We start from the raw sequence: 26,918 nt of genomic DNA, 5'->3' as shown, positions 1-26,918 counted from the left end.
CGCACGAGAGAGAGCAGCTAGAAAATGGAGGAGCTGACGAGGATTAGGTAATAAACATGGATTGACCGCGGATGAAAGAGTCTCCGATGCCAAGAAATTGCTGGCTTGGATGCCTCCATATTCAGAGGCAAGACCCTCCAGATATGGAGGCGTCTAAGCCAACCTAACATGGTTTAAGAGGAGAGTCTATGGCGGCGGAAAGAAAGTTGCGGCATCCCCGCGGCGGCTTTTGACGCTAAGCTCAAACCGAAAGCGGTGTACGCCTGGGCACGAGCCGTCGCAACTCATCTGCAGATTGACATTCGCAGCGTCGCGGGCAGGACGCGCATCATCTGCCAGGCTCAAATGCTAGGTATCTAGTCACTCTCCAGCGCCGACTAGATCATGCGGCTTCCGCTGGCACCAGAGCGATTCTCCTCCTACACGCCTCCCCAATAACCGGCCTCCAACCATCGACCGAGCGCTGTTTGTGACCGCTTCGACCATCGACCGCAACCGCCATTGCGGCCGCCCGACAACCAACGCACGCGCCAAAATGTCTGGCTTCGAGAATGGAAATTGGCATAATGCCAATGGAGGCGGCTTGCCGTACCGTCCTCCGACCGTGGACGAGGCCCTTCCGTACTCTCCCTTTACCTCAGTGGTCCCCTTCTCGCCGGGTCAGTACCCCAACTTCACTTCCGGTTGCCCCTCACGCATATCACCCTCTCACCTGGTTTTCACAGGAAAACTAATAGTTCCCAGACATCATCCCCTTTCCCTCCACGGAGCCCCCTACACCACCGACCACCCTTTCACCAGACCAGCAGAGCGCCGCAAAAAAAGCCGTGGGGATACTAAACGAGGAGATCAAGGGCCCGCCCTCCACAGCACAGCACTTGGAGCATACTCTCCGCGAGTTGCGGACGCTGTTGGGGAATCCACATGAGATGACTGAGTAGTAAGAGCTGAGCGTCCTTTGAGGAGACCATTCGTACTAACATAGTCTCAGTCGCTTTAAACAAGCAACGCAGCTCGCAACGCCTCCACCGGAGAGCCCCGCCGGCCGGCCCAATGGTTCTGCGCCCACAAAGACCCCTGCTCTCAGCCCGTTTGCAAGCATGCTCTTAAGACAAACGGACGTTCACTACCTGCGTAGGTTTCTTTGTTCTGCTCTGACCTCGGATCGCTTGCTGATTTGACGCAGCCGCGGGTGCTCACTCACTCCAGCAGCTAAAAGCAAAGCAGGAAATCCAGCAGCAAACGGCCTCGCAAACCCCAGTTCGCACGCCGTCTCGGCCAGCGGCCCCCGTCCTCAACCACGCTGCGCTTGCTCAAAATGGGACCTCACCATACAAGCCTAGCCCGCCTTCGTCCGCCGTCAGCAGCACACCGTCTCGTTCCGGTCCAGCTGTTGTTATCAAGCCTTTAGGGCCAACCGCCCGAAGGGAGGAATACCAGCGGTACGACCACATTTCCGTGGACGCCCATCCATCCCAGCGAAAACGTGAGGAGCGTTCACAAGAAGACGTGCTGTCAGCCATGCGACCACAAGAACGCGAAATTGGCGAGCAAAGGATCGGCGAGCTGAACAAACTTGTGCAGAGGCTTCTCAAGGAGAAAGAGGATCCAGACGAGTCAGAGTACTTTTCCAAAGCTTCTAGTTTAGACTCTGAAGTCACAGTGATGATGAGCGGCACAATGGATCGCCTCTACGATAAAGTCATGGCTGTCTGTGGTCATGGCTGCTTCTCCTCTGTTCCCGTCGAGACTATTCTACGGATTCACTCGCTCTGCGAACCCTCCATCACAGCGACAGATCAATTTGGGGACCTCGATTCCCTCGACTTCTGGGCCGACGACTTCGCAAAGGCATCATCTGGAATGAAGGCATCGAAGCTGGTGCTGACTGCTATGCTCCAAGGTCGCGACGATCGGCGAATCAGCCCGGAAGATCTTATAGTCGCAGTCATCCAAGCCCTCAAACATGTTCTGCACTCTTGCATATTTCCGGTCCTGAGTTCTCGGCGAAACGGCGATTCATCTGAGACATTCAAATCTGCATCCAACCACAAGGATCAGATGCTCTCTCTTCTTCGACTATGCGGCAGTCTCCTGAGTCTCCTAGGAATGTTGATCGGCAAAGTCACTTTGACCGACACGGCCTTGACCCCTATTGAATTCCTGGCCTTGGCCCTGGTGATTCAACCAAACAGCGACTCCGAAAAGGACTCCGTCTTTGGCATCCAGAAGTTTGAGTCCTTGCGCCAAGCCGCCATGGAGGCCCTCACGCAGATATTTGCGTCCCATCCGGATCATCAGCTCTACATCATGACGGAGATTCTGAATAATCTAGAGAAGCTTCCCGACAAAGGCGCAAATGCCAGGCAGTACAAGTCCGCACGCGACCCGCCCATCATGTCAGTATCCGCCTTGTTCATGCGCTTTGTCCAGGTAGCTGCGACAAACCAGAAGGATCAGCATAGAAAAGCAGCTTCGCAAATCGAGAAAGACGAGTCCGCGGAAGACGAAGAAGACAGCGATTATGAACCCGATAATCCGTCATCGAAGAAAGCCAAGCCGAAAGGAAATAGCTCCGCAAAATCGGTCGCTCAACGCTTGATGCAGAGTGCCAAGGGCATTGCTGCCCGCATTGCTTCAACTCTCATAGACAGAGCTCTGAATGTATCCAAGTCTGGTGACAAGCCTTTCCGTAATCTCTTGGACATGTTTGTCGAGGACTTCTGCAACGTTCTCGGTTCTCCCGAGTGGCCCGCCGCAGTCATACTCCTCCAACAGTTGTTGCGACGCGCGAATATTGTCCTGCACTCTGGCAACAATAGGGACATGGCTCTCACCCTGATGGCCACAATGGGGTGTGGTATCATCGACTTCAGGCAGCGCATAAAACATCTCAAGCGAGACCTCGATATCTCTCAATCCGAATTATCGGCCAAGTTAGACCAGCTGGCGAACGAGGCCCTCAACAGCAGTGTCCATCCCAAGGACTTGCTTGGCTTTAAAGGGCCATATCGGATGGTCATAGAGTCTCTTCCCGATTACTTGAGTGTGCAAGCCAATCAGGACGACCCCCACCTGCTCTCTGTGCAAGGCTGCTATGTCACATGCTGGATAGATTCTGTTACCGAGACTCTCAAGTCAGCGAACGAACATCAGTCCCGAAATCAGGACATGTTCGACCTTCTGGCGCGGCTGGAGAACATGATCATGGATTCAAAGTGGCTGTCTCGGGAATAGTAAGTATGTCCAGTTAGTAGAAAGTTCCGGCTAATTGTTTGATTCAGCAAATTCCAAAATATGTCGGAAATCCAGAGCCGACTCGCTTCCGGCATCGTAACACTAGAGGACCAATTCTGTCGGTACCTTCAGTCAATCGTTACGATCATGGTTAGCTTCACGCGGGAAAGCGCAGCGACCCTCAAGTCGAGAGCCATCAAGAGCATCGAATCTTTTCTCAACAAGGATCCACAAATCATTTCAGGACAGGCTGTCGCGAACATAACACATCTATTCAATGACCACTCTCCACTCGTTCGGGCGGACGCGATCTCTCTCATTTCGAAATGTCTCGAAGGCAACCCGGCGTTGGAGCGACAATGTCTCCAAGGCATTCTTCGCCTGACCACTGACCCATCGAACGGGCCGAAGAAGAAGGCAATCAATCTGCTGAAGAAGATGTATTTGGGTTCCACATCCAAGGAGCACAGACGCTCCATCGCAGCAGCCTTGCTTCCACCATTGCAAGACCATGAGAAACCGATCGCAGAGCTAGCCCGCCAGGCTCTCGAAGAGATTTGGCTCCAACCGTTAGATCCAAACACGAGAGTCGATGAAAGCCAGCTCAGGCTGCGCCGCGCCGAGAGAGCATCGCTGCTAGTAGAAATCGTTCGGCAAATACAGGTGAACGGAGCCTCGCTCGAGCCATTCGAGAAATTCTTTGCAATTGCGCTGGCAGGCAAATCTACGAATCAGCCCGCTCATTTCAAGATTTGTAAAGAGATGGTTGCGGATATGATCGAAGGTGTAATCAGTCCCGAATCCATGTCATCTGGCAGTCCGCAAGGCGACGTGCTGCAGGCGCTCAGCATTTTTGCGAAGATCGATCCGAAGCTTTTCACCTTGGATCAAGTGCAGCTTCTCAAGCTTTATGTCAAGGACCTTGGGGGTAGGGAAGATCTCGCCACTCTCCGGCCAACAGTGACCATCTTCCGCTTCGTCTTTCCACATCTCTCGGGCCTTCAGACGGAGTTTGCGCAGGAAGTGCAGACATCGCTCACCAAGGTGATCTCTAAAATAGCTTCGTGGGCATCCTCAGGGTTGTCTACTTGCAAAGAGACGCTTTTGGATGTTGTGCATTGCTTATGGATTATCAGCCCCTTGACTAAGGACGGTATCAACAGACTGATGCTCCTCATTTCGTCGACAGTCACGCAATTGCACCCCCTAGCCTCGTTGACAAAGGAAGCGGCTTTACAAGCGAAGACTAGAATTACTTCTTACCTGATCCTCCTTGGCACGTTCGGGAAGGTCTGCAACCTGGACAACCACCTCCCTGCACTGCAACGCTATATTTCCACGAAAGCCCAAGACATAGTGAACAGAAAGGTTGCCACGCAAGAACAGATGAAGAGTCTTCTTGGGTGGAGTGGAACTTCAAGCTCCGTCCTGCTCCTGGAGACCGTACGCCCGTTTACTAAGCAGAACTGGGACTTGAGCATTCGCGAGCACGCTTTGTGCAGCGTAGGTGAGATCTGTCAAGGATCGCCTTCTCTGTTCATGCGTCCAGACGTTGAGGCAACTTTCAGGGTTGTCTTCAAGAACGACAACGCTCAGCTGCAACGAGTCGCTCTCGCCCAATTCAACGATTTCTTCGTGAAAGCGGAACGGCCGTCAGACGGTGACACAGAGGACCAGCCTACCGAAAGCAACCCAGGTGGCGCTGGACGGCTAGGTATCACCTTTGTTGCCGGCGATGGCCAGGTGACGACGAATTACCTCGCACGGAGATTCCTTCCCGACATCGTGGATATCGCCTTGAAGAACGATAACGAGCTCGCAGTCAGGGCGACCAACATAATCACCAGCATCAGTCGGCAGGGCTTAGTACATCCCAAAGAATGCGGTCCCGCACTCATTGCTCTGGGAACATCGCCTAACGCGCAGATCGCACAAAGCGCTTCCACTGAGCACAAAAAGATACACGATGCTCACGAGTCCATGTTCGAGAAGGAGTACATGTCAGCGGTCAGGATGGCTTTTACTTACCAGCAAGAAGTCTGCAAGGATACTCACGGCATGGTCGCTCAAACATACAAGCCCAAAATGCTCCAGGTTTTCAACGTTCTCAAAGGTGGTGGCAGGAAAACACTGAAGAAATTCATCGACAATCTCTGCAAACAGATGGATTTCGAGCTATCCAACCTTGACAACGCCGACACCGGCTCGGACACAGTCCTTTTTACTCGTTTCTGCCTGGAGAACTTGGCCTTGTTCGATGTCCCGAAGCTGGAAGATGTGGCCATTATGGTGAACGCGCTTGAGAACATCGTTTTAAAGCACACTGGTCCCTCAGTCGGCGTCGCCATCGAAACCGAAATGCCAAAGCAATCCCCCGTGCCTGAGCCTCAGCTTCAACAACTGCAGGATGGTACTAATGAAAGTATTTTGGTCGTACCGACTGTGCACGATTCCAGAGAGCCAATCTCTGACGCGCGACTGCTCCAGATCACGCGGGCTTGCATGATCCTCCTCATGATGTGGGAAGCCCGGTGCTTCGTTCGCCGCGCATACAACTTGCACAATCTCACCGGCCGAATCCCGCACAAAGACTATCAAAAGCCAGCTTCCAGGAACAACCTCGTCTCTGGAAAGGAGCTATGGGAGCGGCTCGAACCAATTCTCAACTCGACCGAGAGCCGCGATGCCATGACGGGGCGCTGCTACGAGTTCGCGGAGCTGCTGGAGGTGGACAAGGACGCGAAAATTGGAGACGAGGACCTGAACGGCGATGATCCCGCCGGCTATGCTACCCCGGCTGAAGGTGGCGATGATGAAGGTCCGGCCATGCCGACGAGCGGGCGGGGACGCAAGAGAAAGTCAAGCGCATCAGTTGGCAACACACCGAAGAAACAGCGAGCCCGTCCTAAGAACAAGAAGAGGAACTCTAGGACGCCCGACCTTGATGGATGGGATTGAGGACGAGAAAAATAAAGAGTTACGGGCTGTTAAACAGCGTCACGCTCTGACGGGCAGTCATGGGGAAGTCCAAATCTTCAGCCGACATACATTTCGGAGCATAGCATCTTTGCATCGCGTTGGCGTCTGTCGATATAGAACATATGTTCTATCTTAACACCATGTTCACGGCGTTTATGGGCTAGCGATTATGGGAGATACCCCTTATCATGGAGAGCCACGGGGCATTTTTGGCGTTCAATTTGGGGGTTCGAGCATGCTTATCGGTAGCATGATGGGCGCATCAGAGTCGGTATCGTGAGCAACCAGCTTCACGATCTTCGGCAAGCATTCATGGCTTGCCGCGCTTGAAGACCTGTGTAGTACATAGCCATGAAGACCCATATCTATGGCAGCATGACTAAGAACACCTTCATGATATCTTTGCCTCCTTTTCAATCTTCGGGGGTTTCTGTATATGCGCAACCTTTCTAGCAAGCCAACAGAATGCGCCAACGTCTCGACAGGACACTTGACTGACTTTAGGGCGCTGTGTGGAAGCCCTTCAGCAGTACCAGGCATGGGAGGGGGAGGGCGCTGCGCCTTCCAATTAGAGGCTTTCTTGGCACCCCGCTCTCAGGAACCCCACAACGACTACAAAAGTTCCAGGCAAGCCACCCGACTGTACAACCCACAGCGCCAATGGCATCGCTAGAGCGTCTTGAGGGCCTCCCGGCCGGTAAATCCCCCTCCATCCATTGAGACATTTGGGAACGTTAATGTTGCGTCTAGAGCTTCTGCTGATATGGCACACTCATCGCGTACCTCTCCTGCTGTCGGCGGCGTCCCTGATTGCGATTGTACGGCTCACGATATATATGCGCAGTAGAAGGACGAAGGTACGTATAGTAAGAGGCTTCAGCAAGTGAAATCTTTGCTAATGTGTCCACCTCCGCAGATTTCGCTCTCGCCGGCTCCCTCGTCACCCGTCGCGAAGGTCAATGCGGTCGAGTTGAAGCCCGAATGGCTTCCCGAGAGCACTACTCTTGATTCGAGGACGTCGAACCTGGATAATCATACGGAGGATACAGTGGTGGTTGCGAAGTTAAAGAAAGGACCGAAGACAGTCAGGGGCAGGAAGCTCCCACGAAGAAAGGCAGAGGCGCCGCCGAACTTCTACCACCAAACGGACAAGATTCAGCCGCTTATATTTTTCCAATCGCTCTCAGGGACGACGGAGCGGTACGCCGCACAATGCTCCAAAGCTCTCACAGAGTGGACTTCTGGCTGCGATCAATCTACCTCTTTCCTCCAACCGCAGCTTCATGACCTCTCATACATCGAATATGACGACTACTTCATTAGCCCGCCCAAGGCCGAACCGCACATCAAGCACTTCTACCTTGTCCTCCTGCCTACATACAACATCGACACCGTGCTTAGCACCTTCCTCGAGAACCTGCAGGATACGCACAATGATTTTAGGATTGATACTGCACCGTTGAGTGGCTTGCTGGGATACTCTGTTTTCGGGTTTGGAGATAAAGAGGGATGGCCAACAGAGGAGGAGGGCTTTTGCAGTCAGGCGAGGGAGGTGGATAAGTGGATGGCGAGGTTGACGGGGAGGAAGAGAGCGTATCCGTTAGGGATGGGGGATGTGAAGAGTGATGCTGAGATGAGGATGGAAGAATGGCGGATAGGTGTTCAGGAGGCGCTGGTGGAGATTGCCGAAGGAAGGGGCCTGGGCGAGGGAGTCTCCGGGAGTGGCGATCCGGCCGAGAGTGATGAAGAGGATGTCGATGTCGCGGAACATAGAGACGCACGACTGGACGACGTTGAAGATTTGGGTGCCACGGTACGTATGACACGCGTCGCTCTGGGTGTATAAATCCACTCCTGAAGGCATCCAACGAAGTTCCACCAGCAGGGCAGGCATGTCGCGGTCATTCTCCACTCGCGATGTGACTGCAAAGTCGTCCTGGGACCTTCAGCCTAGGCAGCGGACAAGACAATGCTTAGATGTGGCTCTCCTCCCCTACACCGTTTCCGAAATAGATGCTAATATGTATCGCTACGTCCGCAGGTCGATGCTTCAACCGCTCCAGTCCCTGTAGACTTCACGACCTATAAGTCTAGGACTATCTCCAAACCGACACCCAAAGAAATGGTGCCGGTTACTTCTCCCACTCACGCCGCCCTCACAAAACAAGGCTATACAATAATCGGTTCACACTCCGGCGTCAAAATATGCCGCTGGACCAAATCTGCCCTCCGAGGCCGCGGCTCTTGCTACAAATACTCCTTCTACGGTATCCAATCCCACCTCTGCATGGAGGCTACGCCCTCGCTCTCCTGCTCCAACAAATGCGTTTTCTGCTGGCGCCACGGTACCAATCCTGTGGGCACAACGTGGCGTTGGGTCACCGATGCCCCGGAACTAATCTTCGACGGCATCACTACAGCGCACTACAAGAAGATCAAGATGATGAAAGGCGTGCCTGGCGTGCGAGCTGAACGCTTCGCAGAGGCGATGCGAATACGGCATTGCGCGCTGAGTCTAGTTGGAGAACCTATCTTCTACCCGCATATCAACGAGTTATTAGAGATGATGCACAAGGAGCGCATTTCAACGTTTCTGGTTTGCAATGCCCAGCACCCGGCCCAACTCGCCTCCCTTATCCCCGTCACGCAACTGTACGTCTCCATCGACGCCTCCAATAAGGACAGCCTCCGCAAAATCGACCGCCCACTACACCGCGACTTTTGGGAGCGGTTCTGCGCGTGCCTCGACATACTCCGGAATAGGCGTTTCGAGCAGCGGACCGTGTTCCGGCTTACCCTAGTCAAGGGCTTCAACATGGCTGAGGAAGTTAAGGGATACGCGGATCTGGTGGAGAGAGCATTGCCCGGATTCGTCGAGGTCAAGGGCGTCACATATTGCGGTACCTCCGCAGCTGGTAGCGCCGGCCTCACCATGCAGAACGTCCCATTCTACGAAGAAGTTGCGCAATTCGTCACTGAACTCGAGAAGGAGCTCATATCCCGCGGGCTTAGCTACGGTATCGCGGCCGAGCATGCGCATTCGTGCTGTATCCTCCTCGCTGACTCTACGCGCTTCAAGAGGAGTGGCAAGTGGGCTACGAGGATCGACTTTGAGCGCTTCTACGACCTGTACGAGGGCAAGGTGCAGGGGACGAGGACGGATGAGGAAGGAAAAGTGGTGGGCTGGAGACCGGAGGATTATGTCGGCGAGGAGACGCCGGAGTGGGCGCTTTGGGGAAATGGTGGCTTTGATCCACGGGATCAGCGCGTGTGGCGGAAAGGGAAGGCGCCGAAGAGTGAAGGAGGAAGTGTGGGTATGGGGGCTAAAAAGGGCGACGTTGCAGTTCTAGAGATCTGATCCGTAGACATTGCGCCAGGTAGTTCATCGAAGTCCTTCGGGATATGCGAAGCCAAGGCCTTCTTTCTCTTACCGTACTCAATCCATGCACACGACGTACGGCAAACATGTGGTATCGTTCTCAGTGTCGGTTGCAAGGCTTGATCTTGATTATAAGACATAATACATGGTCCTACGTAGACACGGAAACATGCAATTTTGCCAACCGCCAACGCCGTGAAATGACTTGAACCACCGCCGCATCCGGTTAGCATATGCATGTTAACGAATGGAAGACAGTCGCATCTACCCTTTCTTTCCTCTTTGCCCGCCTTGGCAGATGACTATTCCTCGTCTGACTCCTCTTCCGCAGTCTGTGGTATCGGTTAGCTCAAGCTTTCAAGGACTTAGGACGTCCGCTTACGTTTTCGTGGAAGTTCGTTCCATGCGTCGTCTCATGGATATACCCCGTTCGGATAACGAAGTCTCCGAACTTCTCCCCAGGCTGCCGATCCTTAGCGTAGTGCTTGATCATCGGCCTCATGATGTCCAAGATCTCGTCTTCCTTGATGGAACTCCTGTAGAGTTTATTAAGTCGCTGACCATGGTAGCCGCCACCGAGGTACATGTTGTACGCGCCGTAGGCCTTGCCGACGAAGGCTACCTCCGCCAACCAGGGGCGAGCGCATCCATTGGGACAGCCCGTCATGCGCATGACGATGCTGTCTTGCCGCAAGCCTGCCTCTTCGAGCGTAGACTCGAGCTTCGTGATGAGTTCGGGGAGGTAGCGCTCCGATTCCGCCATTGCAAGACCGCAGGTTGGGAAGGCTACGCAAGCAGAGCTGCTCAGCCTCATGCCGGAGAAGTTCGTGTTGTCAAGCTTGTACTTCTTGAGCAGGTCTTTCATAGCTGGCAGGTCCTCATCCGCGACATTGGACAGGATGAGATGCTGGTTGCCCGTCAGCCTAAATTCGCCCTTGTGCGCTTTCGCGACCTCAATGAGCCCAGTCTTCATCGGGAAGTCCGGAGTGTCTTCGATGCGCCCGTTCTCAATGAAGAAAGTAAAGTGGTTAAGGCCATTCTCGTCCTTCTGCCAGCCGAATGTGTCGATGTTGGAGTCGAACTTGAAGTGTTTTGGATCAGCGAATTGGTCGCCCCAGAGCTCTTCGACCTTGCCGCGGAAGACGTCGACGCCCATGTCATCGATGGTGTACTTTAGACGCGCGTGCTTGCGGTTTTGGCGGTCACCATTATCCTTTTGGACGAGCATGATCTTCTCGCAGACAATGTGAGCGACGTTGGCGGGCACGTAGCCGAGCATGCTGCCGGTGCGCGGGTATGTCTTTTTGTTGTTGTGGGTGACGCCCATGCCACCGCCAGCAAGAACGTTGAAGCCTTCAAGGTGGCCGTTAGCGCCCTTGATCGCAATGAGACCGATGTCGTGTGCGTATACGTCTGTATCGTTGTGAGGAGGGATAGCGATCGTGATCTTGAACTTTCGAGGGAGGTAGGTCGGGCCATAGAGCGGCTCATGGTCTTGTACAGCTTCACCGGCAACCTTTCGCTTCTCCTTGGTCTCGTCGTCCTCAAGCCAAATCTCGTGGTAGGCAGTGGTGGAGGGAAGGAGGTGGTCGCTGATCTTCTGCGAGACGGCGTGCACCTCTGAATGGAAGCTTGAATGCTCGGGCAGAGAGCTGCACATGACGTTACGGTTGACATCGCCGCAAGCCGCAATCGTGGTCATTAGCGCCCTATTGATAGCTTGCATCGCGGGCTTGAGCTTGCCCTTGACAACACCGTGGAACTGGAATGTTTGTCGCGTAGTGAGCTTCATGGTCTCGTTTCCGAGCTTTGTGCTGATCTCGTCCATCTGGATCCATTGCTTGGGCGTAGCAACGCCACCGGGGAGTCGGCATCGGATCATGAACGAGTAGGCTGGCTCCAGCCCTTGTGCCTTTCGCTCGTCGCGGAGGTCTCGGTCGTCCTGCATGTACGTCCCATGAAATTTGGTGAGCTGCTGGTCGCTAGCTGAGATGGCGCCGGTCGTGGTATCCTGCAGACCTTCCTCGATAGTACCCCGTAGGTAATTTGAAGCGGCCTTGATATCCTCGTTGGTGATTGGTGGCGGCTCCTCTGGCAAACCCTCGACCTTGTCGACACCAAGGGCTTGCCAAAGCTTAGGCTCCCATTCGGAGTATGCAGTCTGGTAGGCATCTGGATCCTGATCATCTCCGAGACCACATTCTGTCAATGCGTTACCTCCGAGGGTTACTAACCGAGCATGGAGATCTTTGGCGGGCTTGTTGTAATAGATCTTGTCCTCCTTGCGCGGCCAGTAATGGCTGTCACCAAGACCGAAAACGGCGAAGTTGACAGTGGCGAGATCCAAATCAGTCGAATCCTTGACATGCTCCCAGAATGTCCTGCCATTCTGAGGGAACTCTCCTTGACCGGCCACACTGGTAATGAGAACGACGTTCTGCTCGCCGGAAAAGTCCTCAAGCGGGTAGTCGTCCATGGCCATGCACATTGTCTTTAGACCTCGAGCCTTACCCCGTCTTGCTAGGCGCTTCGCAAGGTTCTCCGAGTTACCGTTGTCGGATGCGAAAAGTACCGTCATTGGGTCTCCAGCAAGGCCATCAAGAAGCTTGCTGTAAGCATCTTTAGCCTTCCTCTTCTGGAGTTGCCTGACCTCAGCCCCGTAGGAGCCTGAGAGGTTAGCGGAGAACTCTGGGTGTCTCTTCATGAGCTGCGACATGTAATTGTCGCGCCTGAGGAACTCCTCCAGCTCCTGCTTGATCCTCTCGGAATCGAGCTGGAAGTTTGGTTCGCCCTTCTCGTCGCCACGTGGATCCCACCTATACAGCGGCCAGTATCCGACATCGACCGCCTTTTTCGTCTCTTGCAGGACTGTCAGAGGAGAGTCGTTCTCCTTCTCATATGGCAGGTAGGCAAGGACCACGGAGGGACCATCGAACTTGTCGGCCTCAATCATGGCCTCCAAGACCTGAGTATAGGAGCTATAGACGGCGACCGATGCGACATAGGCATTACCAAAGTTCATGGCATACAAGCCAATGTCCTTCTTCCGCCTTGTAGCATCAGCGGCAGCTCGCTCAGAGTACGGCTGAGAGTCAACGATCAGCATGTTTACGTTTTCGCCAGAAGCAAGTACATGGTGGACACCGGAATTTCCAAGGTCATAGGCCCAGGCATCCGAGCCAATCAACCACGGCGACTCGCGGTAGAAAAGACCCTTGGAGGAAAGGAGCTGATTGGCCGCGGAGGATCCGTCATTGCTTAGTCGAGCAATTACTTCAGGTGCTAATTCGTTTGCTTTGTCACCATTGTCCGCATCCAAAGCCCACTTGGCTAGCCACTCAAGCGGAGCCTTCGTAACGAAGTCGTTGCTCTTCGAAGCAGCTCGAACTTCATCGACAAAGCGCTTTCGGTGTTCTTTTCGCGCAATCAAGGATCCAAAGCCGTATTCCGGGCTCGAGGATGTCTGATTAGAGATGCCAGCGTGTTGTGCGCTCAACTGATTCGCAATGTGCAGTTTCTCGCCGAAGACCTGGTTCAGGATTTTCATATAAGCATTCTCCAAGGCAGGCTGCTGAAGCTTTGTTTCCTGCGGCTCCGGCCCGTCGAGGTTACCAATCTGAAGATTCTGCACAGGTGACTCGCTCATGAGGTTCTGGAAGACGCCTCGGAGCGCTTGCCGCACAGTCTTGCCGTTGATATAGCCCAGTTGATAGCCGACAATCATAGGTGAGTTTCCGCCGCTCGATTTTACGGACATTAGCAAATCCAAGAGCACAGGGCCCCACCGGGTGGTCTTCCGCCGGACCTGTTCGAGGACGGCGATGCGCTTGATGGACTGAGGGAGCAGTGGCGCCAAAGAGGCGCCTAACCACGGCCGGTACATCCGCGCTGTGATGATGCCTGCATTCGCATAACTCTCGGACTCATCGACTGTATCGATTTCCTCGGCAAACATGGAGGTGTCGGCGCCAAAGAGGAATATCGCAGCCTCTGCTTTCGCAGGACCAGTGTACTCAAAGGCATCGTAAGATCGGCCAGTAGCTTCCTTGATGTTGGCCCATATCTGGGAGGCGAAGCGGTAGATATCTTCTGACGAGATAGGTCTCGCGGCTAATGATTCTACGGTTGTGGCTGACGACTGAGTTGCGCCGCTAGCAGTGCTGGACTCGCGTCTTGAGGAGCCCGCAGAGGAGTCTGCTCTCGCACTGTTCCTCTCCGGGATTGGCAGTGTCCGTCCATGGTCGGTGGAGTCTACGGGTGCCGGTGGGGCAGCATTGGCCTGACTGCGGGCAACGGACAAGGTTGCGCTTCTTCCATCATCTGCATACAGCGAAGTCTGCTCCGATTTAGAGCTCTGGAAAGCAGCGGCAGCGTCCAGATCTATGACTCTGCGAAGGAGCTCCTTGTCTTCATACGGAATCTCCTTGCTGAATGCAAGAGAGCTCGAGTCGAAGAAGTGTATTACGCCCTTTCCGGACTTGATGGCCAGCGCATGGGCAGTCAATGCAATGTCCTGCGCTTGCTGCAGCGTTTCCGACTGAAGGAATGTGAAGCCGCATTGCCTGATGGATGTGATATCTGAGAAGTCTGGGAAGCCGGCGGGCTGGACCGACACGTGGATGACGACCGGGTACTGGGCGAGCTTGTATAGGTGCGGTATCGATTTTACGAGGATCGCGGAGGTGGTGGTCACGGAGGTTAGCTTGCCTCGGCGAATCGGCGTGAAGCACGAGAGAAGCGGATCCGCATTTTCTCGGACAGCAACGACCTAAGCAATTCTTGTCAGACGCTTTCCGTTTCCAATTGCTATACGGGATAGTACCTCTGGCTGCTGCTTCGCTACAACACTCGGCGTCTTGCTCTTCTCAAGCTGTCGGAGCGACTCTGAGAACTCGGAATGGGCTGCGAGGGAGGGCTGGACGGAGACGATTACATCGCTGGCAAGATGAGCAATGCGCGCCACTACGTGAAGACTTCGAGTTAGCGACCAGGTATTTGTAATTGGGGCCCCGAGCAGCTACTCGCATGTTGAGCTTCGGGGCAGATGAGGGGCACATACCGGCCTCTCCAGCAGTCGTGATAGAACCCATAGCGAAACTCAATGGCTGCGAGGATCCAGAGGGCAATGGGAGAGGGCGGTTGAAGTATGTGCGCTCGTCGGCATGTAATATAGCAGAACGGCAGCGGCAACTACTTTTTGACTGAAGGCGTGAACAGTTTTGCCGAATTAGACAAGGCCGAGATCGCGTCATCTCTAGTCGCTCCCTAGTCCCTGCGCTGGGCACGAGGGCGGGGCCCAATACAGCGACGCCGTTTTGTCAGGAACGCCTGCCCGTTCACGGCCGGTTTACTCATTCCCTCGCAGGCAGAGAAGGGCAATGCGTGGGGCAGTGGTGTGCACATCATTTGGCCGACGCCTAAGCCCGCCGTTACGGTCGTGCAGCGCAAAGACGGCAATCTGGCTGCTGAATGGGCCGGTGGAGGCGCACCCCCGCCACAGCCGCACTCAGAGGGGCCGAGCTGCCGATATCGATAACTCGTAGCCGACGCTTCCACCTCCGCTCATCGCCCGCCAGCGCTCCGACAGCCGCAGCATGTCTTGAGTACTCGAAACCGAGCCCTGGCCGCCACTTAGCCCGTCCCTTCTGCGTCTCATGTCGAGTCTGCAGCTCCTCCGCGATGACCACTGGAGACTCCGCCCGCGACGTTGACGTGCCCGCCTCGCCCCTCGTCTCCGACAGCCCGCTGCCGTTTCCGGAGCTGTGCGCAAGGATACATGGCCGCATCACCGCATTCCTGGGCGAGAAGAATGTTTCTGCGAGGGTGAAGAGCGTGCAAGAGCAGACGGCGATGTCGCTGGGCGTGATTGCAGAGGCTTTGGACAAGTACACGTATGCTGTATTGCTTCGTCTTCGGAAAGACATCGGAAAGCTGACGGGCGCGCAACAGTCTGCCGGAGCTCTCCCTTGCGTACAACGGCGGCAAGGACTGCCTCGTCCTCTTAATCCTATATCTATGCGCCCTCCATAAGAAGGGCCTGACCCCCGCGAACCCGAATGCCACCCCCGAGACTGCCATCAAGTGCGTCTACATCCAGGCGCCGCATCCTTTCCAGGAAGTAGAAGACTTCGTAACGTCCAGCGTCCAGACGTACTCGCTTTCGCTGCTCGAATATGCGAAGCCTATGAAAGCCGCATTTGCAGACTATCTGCACGACACGCCCCAAGTCAAGGCGATATTTGTTGGTACACGGCGGACGGATCCGCACGGCGAGCATTTAAAGCACTTCGATCCTACCGATCACGGCTGGCCAGACTTTATGCGCATACACCCTGTTATAGACTGGCACTATGTAGACATCTGGACTGTGAGTAGATTGAAGTGTCAGTTGGTTTACTCGCTGACTTTGCACAGTTCATCCGACATCTAAACATCCCTTATTGCAAGCTTTACGATCGCGGCTACACCTCGCTGGGTGGAACCGACGATACCCACCCGAACCCTGCGCTCGCCCGCAAGTCTAGTCATATGGCGAACGGCATCGCTTCGAACGGATACGCCAACGGCAACGGCAACGGCACCAGCACGCCCAAGTACCGGCCTGCGTACGAGTTGATCGATGACTATGAGGAGCGACTGGGGAGAGACAGATAAGGGGACGGCGACTGTAAATATAGCAAGCCATTCATATCCGGAGGGATTGATCACATATGGGCGTCTTCGGCGTATGAGAATATCCATAGCAAATACACACTCCTGAATAGAAGCATTTAGATTCCGCAATCTCAGAGGTTCTATTGCCTATCCTCATCACTGCACGGCTTCGCTCGCCTAGCTTCAAAGTCGGTACGCTTACAGTGATGATGCCGGGGTAGAAGATCAAGCCTAGTCCTTTCCCCTTCATAGACGGGATCGATCGGGTAAATCTTGTTGACTACCCCCAGAAGCACTGCAGAGGACAGTCCGCTGTAGAATTGAGCACTGCTTCGGCGCTTCGGGGCATCCGGGGCAGGTCTTTTCTAAGGGTGCGTTGGTAGTAACGAGTGAATCGTGCACATGCCATCCAGTCGATCCCAATCCCCGGTTCCTGCTGTCTCTTCCCGAGGACTTCTCAAGCAAGCTTGTACATGGGGTCCGCTTCTTTGCCCCTATTGTCTATGTTCACTGCACCATAATAAACTTGACGTGAAAATTAACTTGCAATCATCGGGTCCTACAAGATCCACGAAAAGCCAAAAGCTACAAAAAATGCTTCTTCATAATCTAATTTGATTTGATTTGCTGTGCTGTAGAAATGTAATTCCTTCCCTGTCATGGGTAAAAGTTCATGCGGCCGCTCGGGCGGAAGTAAGGGACAAAGCAACGGTGGTGTTGCGGGCCAGTCGATTGGTGAGGCAGCCGAGCGAGCGAGCGAGCGAGCCAGCACACAGGCAGAAAAAGACACAATATGCGTCATCTCTCACATCCACATGCCGTAACCGCCCAGGACGCACAATGGAAATCTGACATATGGTTATATGATATTCAATTTCAAAATTCAACAAAATGGGCCGGTAACTCAGTGGTAGAGTGTAGGACTGCAGCCCGTGACCTCTATACGTCGCTTCATACTGCCTTCCCGAAGTCACCGGTTCGACTCCGGTTCGGCCCTCTATCCCTAGCTTCGTCTCTTGGGACAAGCGTTTATTTTTTTGAGTGAATCTTTCTTTTGCGTGGGACATGTGGCTTTTGCTCTCCTGCGCCTACCCCTTTAAGGCTGCCTCCTCAGCTTTGGGACTTTGCTAGTACCTTTACTTTTAGTCCATGAGCCAACACCATGAATCAAACAGTGGAGTAAAAAATAGAAGATACACGCGTTTCGATCATATGATAATTAATATACAATTGCCCGCATCTATCCATCTATACTTTGGTTACTATTAGATAGCCACTCCAGTTCAGAATACCTGTTTCTGGCACCTTGAATTGATCGGTCATGCTTGCTTGCTCAGAAGGATACACAGGAAATCCGAGCAAAGCTTGATGGGAAGAGTGCAACAAATGTATCAATATTGAATTATCTTGGATCATTTGTTCAAATTGTGGGCGAATAATCAGCCCTAGAAGATCTGGGGTAGCGTGCACGGATCCCTCATGCGCGTCATCCAGGGACGCTCAGCTCTCCTTTTGCTGGGCGCTGTTTTCATCACAAACGAAACGCTTCCCTTCTTCATGTAATGAAACCATTTCCTATCTCACCTCTGGAAAGGACACCTAACTGGCACCATGCCAGCCCCCTACTCTCCACCCGTCCGTAATCCCCTCGAATCCTTCGCGAGCACAGATGACAGCCCCCCTCAACCAACACCATCCCCGCGCTCCTCGCGCTCCTCGGACGCCCTACCCCTAATAGAAGACGGTACCGAAGCCTACGAACTACATCCTATTTCCCCCGCCGGAAATGCCCGCGAAGCAGACCACGATGCCCTTCGCGTCCCGCACGCGGAGAACGCGAGCCTGCTACCTAGTCCACGGCGATTCTCGATAAGCTCGGTGCAGAGTTTTGAGCTTTATACGCCGGATGAGGATCGGGCGGTGTTGAGGAAGCTGGACAGGAAGCTGGTGCTCTTTATGGCATTGCTTTATTGTTTGAGCTTTTTAGATCGGTCGAGTGAGTTGTTTCTGGTTTGGGAAAGATAGATAGGAAGGCACACGCTGAAGATTGCAATATGCGCAAGTGGGTGATTGAGATGGGCCCTTGCTAACATTGGGCAACAGATATTGGCAATGCTCGGATAGCAGGGCTTGTTGAGGATCTGAATCTTAGCTCTGCTCAGTACGAGTGGCTGCTTTGGGCATTTTATATAACGTACAGTCAGTACCCACATCAAGACCTTACGTGACACTTACTAATGGGGAGCGCAGTAACGTTTGAATGGATGACGCTCATGTATCGAATAGTTCCACCTCACATCTACATCTCGATCTGTATACTAGCTTGGGGCATAATAGCGTCGGCACAAGCAGTCGCGACATCTTTCAGCTTTCTCCTCTTCCTTCGAGCGCTCCTTGGTATTGGCGAAGCAGCATTCGGCCCGGGCGTCCCTTTCTACCTATCCTTCTTCTTCCGGCGGCGTGAACTGGCATTCAGAACCGGCCTTTTCATTTCGGCGAGTCCGCTTTCGGCGTCTTTCGCGGGCGCTTTAGCATGGCTAATCACAAAAGTTGGCGAACATGGACCACTTAGTCCGTGGAGGCTGTTATTCCTGCTAGAAGGGTTCCCCAGCGTGCTGGTTGCTGTCTGGGCCTGGGATTTCGTGCCGGATGGCCCAGGCGTGGCGAAGTGGCTGACTCCCAGGCAAAGAGAGGTCGCGGTGCTACGGCTTAGGGCGGAAAAAGAAAACGAAGAGGAGGAGCAGATCAGAGAGAAATACGAGACCGGAACGGAAAGAAGGCGGGGCGTCAATATCCGTGAGGTGTTTCAGACACTTAAGGACCCCAAGTGCTACCTCACTGCCGTAAGCCCATCCTTGTTTAGTTGGCAATCAAAGAAGCTAAGCGATGGTAGTTCATGTTCTTTAGCTGCAATGTCGCATTCAGCTCCATGCCCGTCTTTCTGCCCACCATAATACGCGACATGGGTCACAAGTCAATCACGGCCCAAGCATTATCTGCACCTCCTTACTTCTTCTCGTTCATCATAGTATTAGTGACAGCATACTTCTCCGACCGCCTTCAGTCGCGCTCAGCCTTCATCATCCTTCATTCCATCCTCGCCACCATCGGTTACGGCACCATAGCCATCTCGGGCTACTATCAATCCCAGAATACAACCATCCGATACCTCGCGCTCTATCCCGCCGCCGCAGGCTTCTTCTCCGCCATCACCATCATCATAACCTGGACCATCAACAATCAAGAGAGCGATAGCAAAAAGGGCACCGGTGTTGCTATAATGAATGTGATAGGGCAGATGGGGCCGTTGGTGGGGACGAGTATCTTCCCGAAAGAGGACGGGCCGTGGTATGTCAGGGGTATGGCGATCTGCGCGGCTTTTATGCTTTTGGTGGGAGTATTGGCGGGGGTGCTGAGGGCGGTGTTGAAGAGGCAGAATCGGAGGTTGGTGGAGGAGAAAGGGGGAGGCGAGTATGCGGGAATACCACTTGAGGAGGGTGGGATGGCGAAGGAGGAGAGGAAGCCGTTCGTTTATATGATATAGGTGGTAATGTGAAATGATAAATTCTACGGTTCGAATATCCGTAGATGATTCTTCTTCATGGCATGATGCATTCTCAAGACCATTTTCTGATATCAAGTCCGAGACGGTCCTCATGAAGGAAGTGGCCTAGGACAAGGCTCACGTGGTGAGGTGTTTGCGCTTTGACCCACGCCAAGACCGTGATATCATGAAACCCAAAACGGAATGGCGCTCCTTTCCACAAGCACCTCAACAGCAACATATCGGTTTCCTAGCGAATAAACACGATCACTCCTGAACATTCTCGTCTGTTCCTCGTCTGGCAGGCACAGGAGCTCAAACGAACAGCCGATCCTATCACTGGCATCCACGTGGAGCTACAGTCCGGTGTCTCAGACAAGCAATCATGTGCCCGTGACGCGCCTCCAGCAAAAGCGGGGCCCCTAGACGCTTGAATCTGTCGGAGAGTTCGACATGGAGAGCTCAAAATCAAAGGCCGAGATGAACGAACGGCCAAGCTCCAAAGCCGGGTCAACAAAAACGGCAGGAACTCAGGAGAGCTCCCAAGAAAAGTACGAGGAGTCAGAAAAGTCGTCAATCGCCAACGGCACCCAAGAGATTACAGCCAAGAATGATGTCACTACTATCGACTTCAAGCCCGAGGCTGACGTGGAAAAGGCCCCGGGGATGCCGCGTGGGGACACGGAGTCCATGAGATTCGATGGCGAAGATGAGGATCCTGCTGTCCCAGTCTCGTTTCAGAGGTCATCAAGTCCAGCAGCCATGCAAAAGAATAAAGCTGCTGTGTACGAAAAGGTCGGCGAAGACGGGATTAACAGGATGCACAAGTTCTCACTGTACGAAACGAGCTCCCGGTATTACCTCGTGGGAGCGGACAATATGGACAAGCACTACCGGGTCTTGAAAATTGATCGTACTGCGCCGCCCGGCCATCTCAGCATCGTTGAGGACGATATAGTATACGACAAGCGAGAGATGAATCAGCTTCTCAATGCTATCGACGACGGCAACAAGGGAACCGGAGGCATGAAGCTCAAGTGCAGCACCTGGGGCTTGTTGGGTTTCATCAGATTCACCGAAGCTTACTACATGCTTCTCATCACGAAAAGGGCCCAGGTCGCTATGCTAGGCGGCCACTACATCTACCAGGTCGACGGGACTGAGCTGATACCGCTCACGACTGGCGCTACATCTCGATTCCAAAAGGATCGAAACCCGGACGAAGCCAAGTTTCTCACAATTCTCAATAGCCTGGACCTGACACGATTTTTCTACTTCAGCTACTCATACAACATCACCAGAAACCTCCAGGAAAACATCATTCGCGAGAGGACAGCGCTGAATGAAGGCCGGGAGCACCCGAACCGCGACTACCAGGACATGTTCGTATGGAATCATTACCTTCTGGAGCCCGCCAGCGACGTTCTCAAGAATGTCTACGACTGGTGTCATCCTGTCATCCATGGCTACATTGATCAGTCATCGCTCGATGTATTCGGGCGCAGAGTGTACCTCACACTCCTAGCAAGGCGGTCGAGGTTCTTCGCAGGTGCCCGGTTTCTAAAGCGCGGAACAAACGATCTAGGCTACGTAGCCAATGATGTAGAAACCGAGCAGATCGTTTCCGAGGCGCTCACCACCTCATTCCATGCGCCTGGGCCGCGACTGTACGCGAATCCAACGTACACTTCGTACGTTCAGCACCGCGGTAGTATTCCACTTTATTGGACGCAGGATAACACTGGGGTTACTCCCAAACCGGACATCGACCTGAACTTGCCAGATCCTTTCTTCAGCGCCGCGGCGCTCCACTTCGACAATCTCTTCGAGAGATACGGGGCTCCGGTATACGTAATCAATTTGATTAAGCAGCGAGAACGGACGCCGCGAGAATCGAAACTCCTTCACGAGTATAAGCGCGCACTTGATTATCTCAACCAGTCGTTGCCGAAGGACAAGAAGATCCTTTACGAGGCGTTCGATATGGCTCGGGCTTCCAAGACGCGGGGTGGGGACGTTATAGGCACTCTAGAGCAGATTGCAGAGAAAGTACTTCGAAAGACTGGGTTCTTCCATAACGGCGATCACGAATTGGACTCACCACAGGTTCAAAACGGAGTGGCGAGGACGAACTGCATTGACTGCCTCGATCGAACAAACGCCGCCCAATTCGTTATTGCAAAGCGAGCGCTCGGACGACAGCTCCAAGCTCTGGGTATCATTGCAGGAAACACGGTGGATTATGATACGGACTGCGTCGATATCTTCACTCAAATGTTCCACGGCCATGGAGACGCAATAGCTATGCAATACGGAGGCTCCCACCTGGTCAACACAATGGCTACCTACCGAAAGATCAACCAGTGGCAGAGTAGCTCGCGAGACATGGTGGAGAGCTTCAAGCGGTACTATCACAACTCGTTCCTTGACTCTCAACGTCAAGAAGCGTACAATCTCTTCCTAGGAAACTATATCTTTACACAGGGCCAGCCTATGCTTTGGGATCTCACGACAGACTATTACCTCCACCACGAAGATCCACGCGCGTTGTTGATCAAACCCAGAAGAGACTACATACACTGGTACAGTCCGGACAATCTTCGACCACGAGAACTTCCTGCTTCAACCGCACCTTGTAAGAAGCAACTCCAGCTGGCACAAGAGGGCGTCGCTTCCTATGACGACTATTGGCTGGAATATTACCGTCCGCTAGCGGTGACTTCCTTCCTCAAAGTGTACGCCTTCCGACTGAATTGCCCCCCGAAAGACTTCAAGGACACTACGCACCCGTCGCGTCACCGTGACGTCTCTCCCTTTGTCGTCCGCAAGAAGCAGCATGATCAGAGCTCCCCAGGAAAGAAGCCGCCGCGAAAAGGCGTAACCATCCTGGACCCCTGCAGCGAAACGGAGTCCCGTAGAGACAGCATCATTTCTCGTCGCCGTAGAGACATCCATCTCAACATCCCTGAAACCGGCTCACCCATTAAACAATCTATCCTTCGAGATAGGCATTTTGAACCCTATATGCCATCTTCGGCGCCGGCGGTCACTGGGACCTTCCCCTCCCTCACCAACTCGACCTCGACGGGCGTTTCCAGCTTCAGCAAGCCCTTCAAACCCGCCGACAAGTCGCTCATACATCAATGGACACTTGCGCAGTTCCACGAAAACAGTCTCAATCCTTCTGTTTCCGGAGCTGAGGAGGATGAATACAGTCGCTATATCGAGCACCCGCTTCACCTGCCGCTCGTCGTGAGCGGCGAGACGCCAAGCGCAGATGATCCCAGTGCGCTGGAGTTCTACGAGTACTTATGCATGTCCGAGGGCAGACTCCCACACCCAGCTCGCGATCCAGAAACAGCCTCCATCCGGCCCTTGACCACCGACCTCCCCCCCCTCGACACCGATACGTCCTCTATCCGCTCTTTCAGCACGCGGCCCACCTCTGCCGCTGGCCACTCCATAAACATCCCGTTCTCGCACCCATCGGCACACCCCTACCCCCACCCACACATTCCCTCGAACTACAGCCTCTATCCGCACCAACACCCGCACTATCCACATTCTGCCCAACATCACCATCATCATGACCTGCCAGCCTTCCACGCCGGTGCCGGTAACGGCAAGTTCCAGACCGCGGAAGAAGACATCGAGGAGTTCGAAGAGTTTCTCAACGTCAAGGACAACCCGCTGGATGTGGAGGAGCAGGATGGCGGCAAGAAGAGGTACAAGGCGTACAGGCAGTGGTTGAGGGGCAAGAGCTTTTTCAAGCAGAGCAAGGTGGATCCCGAGTGGCAGAATCAGTTGCCCGTGAGGTAGGTAGTAGCTCTAGGTGCAATTCAAGCATGGGAGAGGTAGATTGTCGTGTTGAGGATTGGGAAAGAGTGGCTTACTGGAGGCTTTTGGCAGCGTTTTCAGCGATGCGCTTCCGTGGTAATAGGGTCAAGGGCTATGCGAAAGTACATACTGTACGTTAGGCTGGCCACATCATGAACTCGAGCAAGTAATGCATCACGATAATGATATCGAATCGAGTTTCATATCTGAAATTGAATTTCGCAAAAGAGAAGCTACGGAACGGGTATCTTGCAACCGAAAAACCAAGTAGCTGAGATCAAGATCGATGCGATTATACACTAGGTAGCATTCCTTATCTCTCCGCGATATTAGGTGCCAATAATCGCATGCAAAGGCGCCGCGAAGATACTCCGTTCAACCTCCAAGATGCGTCCATTAGCCGTCATTATTTTAGTGTCGTTGCGTCGTTATTGCTGTTCATGCCGGTCGGTGATATACAGAGCGCTGATCCGGTGTAGGTTCTACGTCTCCTTGACTAGTTCGAGCAATGGTTCTTTCTCGCTGGCATCGCCAACCTCTTCCTCGATGTCTTTTCTCCACCCCTTCAACCCAGCATATGTACCATATTTCACAATGTCCTTCGTCTCGCCCGCGGCACCGAAACAGCAATGCTCCACCTTCCCAAGCGGGCCCTCTCTTGGATCTTCTTCGAGCAAAACGCCAAATCTCAGCTTGGTTTCCCTGAGCTCCTTCGGGAAAGGATCGCCTCCGAGACAAGCGCCGACGCTCAACCGATCAAGCGTCGGGTTCCTGGTAGTGACCAAGATGCGGGAGAACAAGGTATCGGACGCTACACCGTTTTGATGGATGGCCCAGGCCCCCACCAAGATGAAGCCGAATGTGCATGCGACGGCAATGGCATACCCGATCCAGAGGCCTTCTCTGTGATACACGAAGACGTTGACCGTCCGAGATTTCTGGCAGGGAACTTTTTGGGTGTCGGCTACGACCAAGTGCGGCTCGCTGAGAAGGGTGATGAGCATATCTTCGTATAGGTCCTGCACCTGCTCCATTAGATCTTCCAGGGGATATGAGGTCCTCGCCTCCATGAGTCGCGTCTCCGAGATATCGCTCTTCGTCACAAAGTACGGAGCATTATAGCTGATCTGACCGCGGAGGAAATTGCGAAGCAAAGAGCCCATGGCATGGTAGCTTGCGGTGAGCTTGTATGGCTCAGCATCTTGTGGTCTTACGAAGTTTGAATCAGGCTCGGCCACAAACTCGCTGTTGTTGGACGGATTTGTGGTGATGGTTGTATCAACGACGGGGTTGAGAAAGTCTCGCTGGGTCCGCCGGTGTGTCTGAACGGTATCGGTATAGTTCATGTGGAAGGTGTAATTCGTATGATACGCGACACATTTGAAGATTTTGGGTTCGTGCACATTGCCCCACGTTTTAGCGTAAGGCGAATTCTGATCGTAGGCTTTATCGGTCTTGATCGCATAGCCTACCCAGAGAACGGGCTCCGACTCGAACACACCCAGGGATTCCGGGTAAGGCGGCGGTGGGATTGGTACACCATGGTCATTGGTTTCGATTTGCGGATTTTTGTAGTCGTCCAAGTCCACCTGCGAATAGTAAATCATGCTGCCTTGAGGAGCAAGAATACTAAGATTGAAGGGAGCATCTCCTGCATCGGGATGGCTGCTACTTGCAATTTCGTCACACTTGTACCCCGGGGCCCGGAAGTTGATGGAGTAGGTGCAGTTCCACCGTTCGCCGCACGAGTCGATAGACGCGTTTGGGTTCGTGGCCGGCTTTCTCAAATACGCGCTGGTGACTGCGAGGCGCCTCGCGTTCTTGGACGGCTGGTCGTAATAGTCGAAATAATTCGGCGCCTTCCCTTCGGTGTCGGTGGTGTTGTAATAGACGAGTGACGCCCCGGGATATACACTTTCGTTCCTGAAGTTGTAAAGCGACTCGTGCGTGAAATTTAGAGCAGCGACGGTCTTGCAAAATGTTTGGTTGTACGAGGTTTGCACCTCTGATGTTAAGGAGGCGGGCGACAGCACGGATGCTATCGGAATGAGCCTGAAGCCATATTAGCAGTCTTGATCGTCTCGCCCCAAATTCACAATGCTCACCAGCTGCACGCCGCCATCAAGGTCGCCAGCTTTCCGTTTCTTATCATCTCCCAGTTATAGAAGAATTGAGACGGGTCCTCAGTTGCCGAAAAGAGGCCATCAATACCCTTGATCGTCATCGCCTTTTTCCGGAAGGTATGCCATATCCGCTGTCTGTAGCACATGATAACCGTGCCAACCAGAGTGCTTTTGACGAAGAAAGCCAGCGCTGTCCCGTAGCGGATCATTCGCAACTGGTCCTTTGCGGGATGACCGTCCAGATGCACGTAGAACAGGTGGTGGCCCACAGCTGCCATCAAGCCCGCGACAAACAGCGCTGCTATCACCGCTGGCGTTATCCAGTGCACATGCCACTGCGCGAGCTCTCCCGCTCTTCGGTCTACCAGTGCCTGCGTGTCCGCATCCATCGTCTTGTAGCGATTCAGCGAGTTCAACGAGTATAGGGACGCCGCCGCCGATTGCACCGTCGGCGCTCGCCGTTCGACGCCTTGTACCGGCTCATACTGGCTTCCCCGATGGCCGCGCGCTGTAGGGAAGTATGATCTGGACGGCGATGGTCTGGCGGACGACTCGTCCGGTGAAGGAGCTCTGCGAAGGTCTGGAGTGCTCTGTGCGTCCATCGATGGTCGCGAGAAGCTGGCCATCTCGATGGGGTCCAATGGCGGGTCGAAAGGGTCGTACTGGTCAGAGAAGGGATCTGGCGACGCCGATCGCGAGGAGTGAGACAGGCGCTTTCCCCGAGAAGCCATGCTGAAGGCGTTCGGAGGTTTTCTACTGTGTTACGGACATTTAGCGGCAGAGGGGAAGCTGGCATGCATGAGCACAGCGCTGGACCTGAACGCGCTGCTTCGGGGTCGGTGAACTCGCACCGCACGACGCGCTACCTTTCCTTCGTGGGACGTCGGGCGCGGGTCTGGGCGATTGTCTGCGTTCTTGTGTCGCGAAGGAGTCTGCGAGGCACAAGCGGCGGCAGCAATACCGATACGGACGAAAACATGGCTTGCATTTAGCGGCTCATCAAAGATATGACGGGGCACATATGCGGAGGGGGATGGCGAGACCAGCTGTGAGCCAGCCACAGGGCCACCAAGCTGCATAAGCGCTAAAGCGCATTGGGTCACCATGCATCAGAGAACGCCTATAGTCGCCGCTGAGTCTGTGTGTGCGGATGACGTCTCGGCGA

At 53.9% G+C, this 26,918-nt stretch overlaps 6 protein-coding genes and 1 non-coding gene across 7 annotated transcripts; 5 read left to right on the top strand and 2 right to left on the bottom strand.

The window, feature by feature from the left end:
- Positions 1 to 290: 290 nt before the first annotated feature.
- Positions 291 to 6,611, top strand: BU26DRAFT_604709 (sister chromatid cohesion protein-like protein Mis4). The gene is made up of 5 exons (XM_033835543.1): positions 291 to 659; positions 745 to 940; positions 992 to 1,134; positions 1,187 to 3,236; positions 3,285 to 6,611. Exons 1-5 carry the CDS (start codon positions 536 to 538, stop codon positions 6,193 to 6,195), a joined length of 5,424 nt encoding a protein of 1,807 aa, XP_033683727.1. The 5' UTR covers positions 291 to 535; the 3' UTR covers positions 6,196 to 6,611.
- A 242-nt stretch (positions 6,612 to 6,853) lies between these two features.
- Positions 6,854 to 9,614, top strand: BU26DRAFT_456352 (uncharacterized protein). Its single transcript, XM_033824911.1, has 4 exons — positions 6,854 to 6,913; positions 6,967 to 7,073; positions 7,133 to 8,029; positions 8,258 to 9,614. The coding sequence occupies exons 1-4, from the start codon at positions 6,877 to 6,879 to the stop codon at positions 9,572 to 9,574; spliced, it is 2,358 nt and encodes a 785-aa protein (XP_033683726.1). The 5' UTR covers positions 6,854 to 6,876; the 3' UTR covers positions 9,575 to 9,614.
- Positions 9,615 to 9,700: 86 nt separating this feature from the next.
- On the bottom strand, positions 9,701 to 14,976 carry BU26DRAFT_518939 (thiamine diphosphate-binding protein). The gene is made up of 4 exons (XM_033828925.1): positions 14,655 to 14,976; positions 14,418 to 14,557; positions 9,978 to 14,363; positions 9,701 to 9,927 (listed from the first exon to the last, which is right to left on the bottom strand). The coding sequence occupies exons 1-4, from the start codon at positions 14,683 to 14,685 to the stop codon at positions 9,898 to 9,900; spliced, it is 4,587 nt and encodes a 1,528-aa protein (XP_033683725.1). The 5' UTR covers positions 14,686 to 14,976; the 3' UTR covers positions 9,701 to 9,897.
- Positions 14,965 to 16,376, top strand: BU26DRAFT_518938 (adenine nucleotide alpha hydrolases-like protein). Its single transcript, XM_033828924.1, has 3 exons — positions 14,965 to 15,486; positions 15,545 to 15,962; positions 16,010 to 16,376. Exons 1-3 carry the CDS (start codon positions 15,275 to 15,277, stop codon positions 16,247 to 16,249), a joined length of 870 nt encoding a protein of 289 aa, XP_033683724.1. The 5' UTR covers positions 14,965 to 15,274; the 3' UTR covers positions 16,250 to 16,376.
- A 766-nt stretch (positions 16,377 to 17,142) lies between these two features.
- BU26DRAFT_t31 lies at positions 17,143 to 17,246 on the top strand. The gene has a single exon. It is a non-coding gene; the product is annotated as a tRNA-Cys (tRNA).
- Positions 17,247 to 17,748: 502 nt separating this feature from the next.
- Positions 17,749 to 23,963, top strand: BU26DRAFT_540274 (MFS general substrate transporter). Its single transcript, XM_033831542.1, has 17 exons — positions 17,749 to 18,245; positions 18,353 to 18,448; positions 18,500 to 19,092; positions 19,143 to 19,746; positions 20,239 to 20,302; positions 20,333 to 20,466; positions 20,503 to 20,578; positions 20,612 to 20,706; positions 20,752 to 21,175; positions 21,212 to 21,227; positions 21,273 to 21,299; positions 21,360 to 21,475; positions 21,506 to 22,526; positions 22,569 to 22,670; positions 22,704 to 23,079; positions 23,137 to 23,266; positions 23,324 to 23,963. The coding sequence occupies exons 1-17, from the start codon at positions 17,861 to 17,863 to the stop codon at positions 23,610 to 23,612; spliced, it is 4,548 nt and encodes a 1,515-aa protein (XP_033683723.1). The 5' UTR covers positions 17,749 to 17,860; the 3' UTR covers positions 23,613 to 23,963.
- On the bottom strand, positions 23,834 to 26,770 carry BU26DRAFT_518934 (uncharacterized protein). The gene is made up of 2 exons (XM_033828923.1): positions 25,736 to 26,770; positions 23,834 to 25,682 (listed from the first exon to the last, which is right to left on the bottom strand). Exons 1-2 carry the CDS (start codon positions 26,482 to 26,484, stop codon positions 24,113 to 24,115), a joined length of 2,319 nt encoding a protein of 772 aa, XP_033683722.1. The 5' UTR covers positions 26,485 to 26,770; the 3' UTR covers positions 23,834 to 24,112.
- Between the last annotated feature and the right edge of the window lie 148 nt (positions 26,771 to 26,918).

This window comes from Trematosphaeria pertusa (genome assembly GCF_010094035.1).
Source record: "Trematosphaeria pertusa strain CBS 122368 unplaced genomic scaffold BU26scaffold_7, whole genome shotgun sequence".
In the NCBI taxonomy this organism is placed as follows: domain Eukaryota; kingdom Fungi; phylum Ascomycota; class Dothideomycetes; order Pleosporales; family Trematosphaeriaceae; genus Trematosphaeria; species Trematosphaeria pertusa.
Note: the sequence above shows the minus strand (reverse complement) of the source record. Positions and strands in the feature narration are given on the sequence as shown.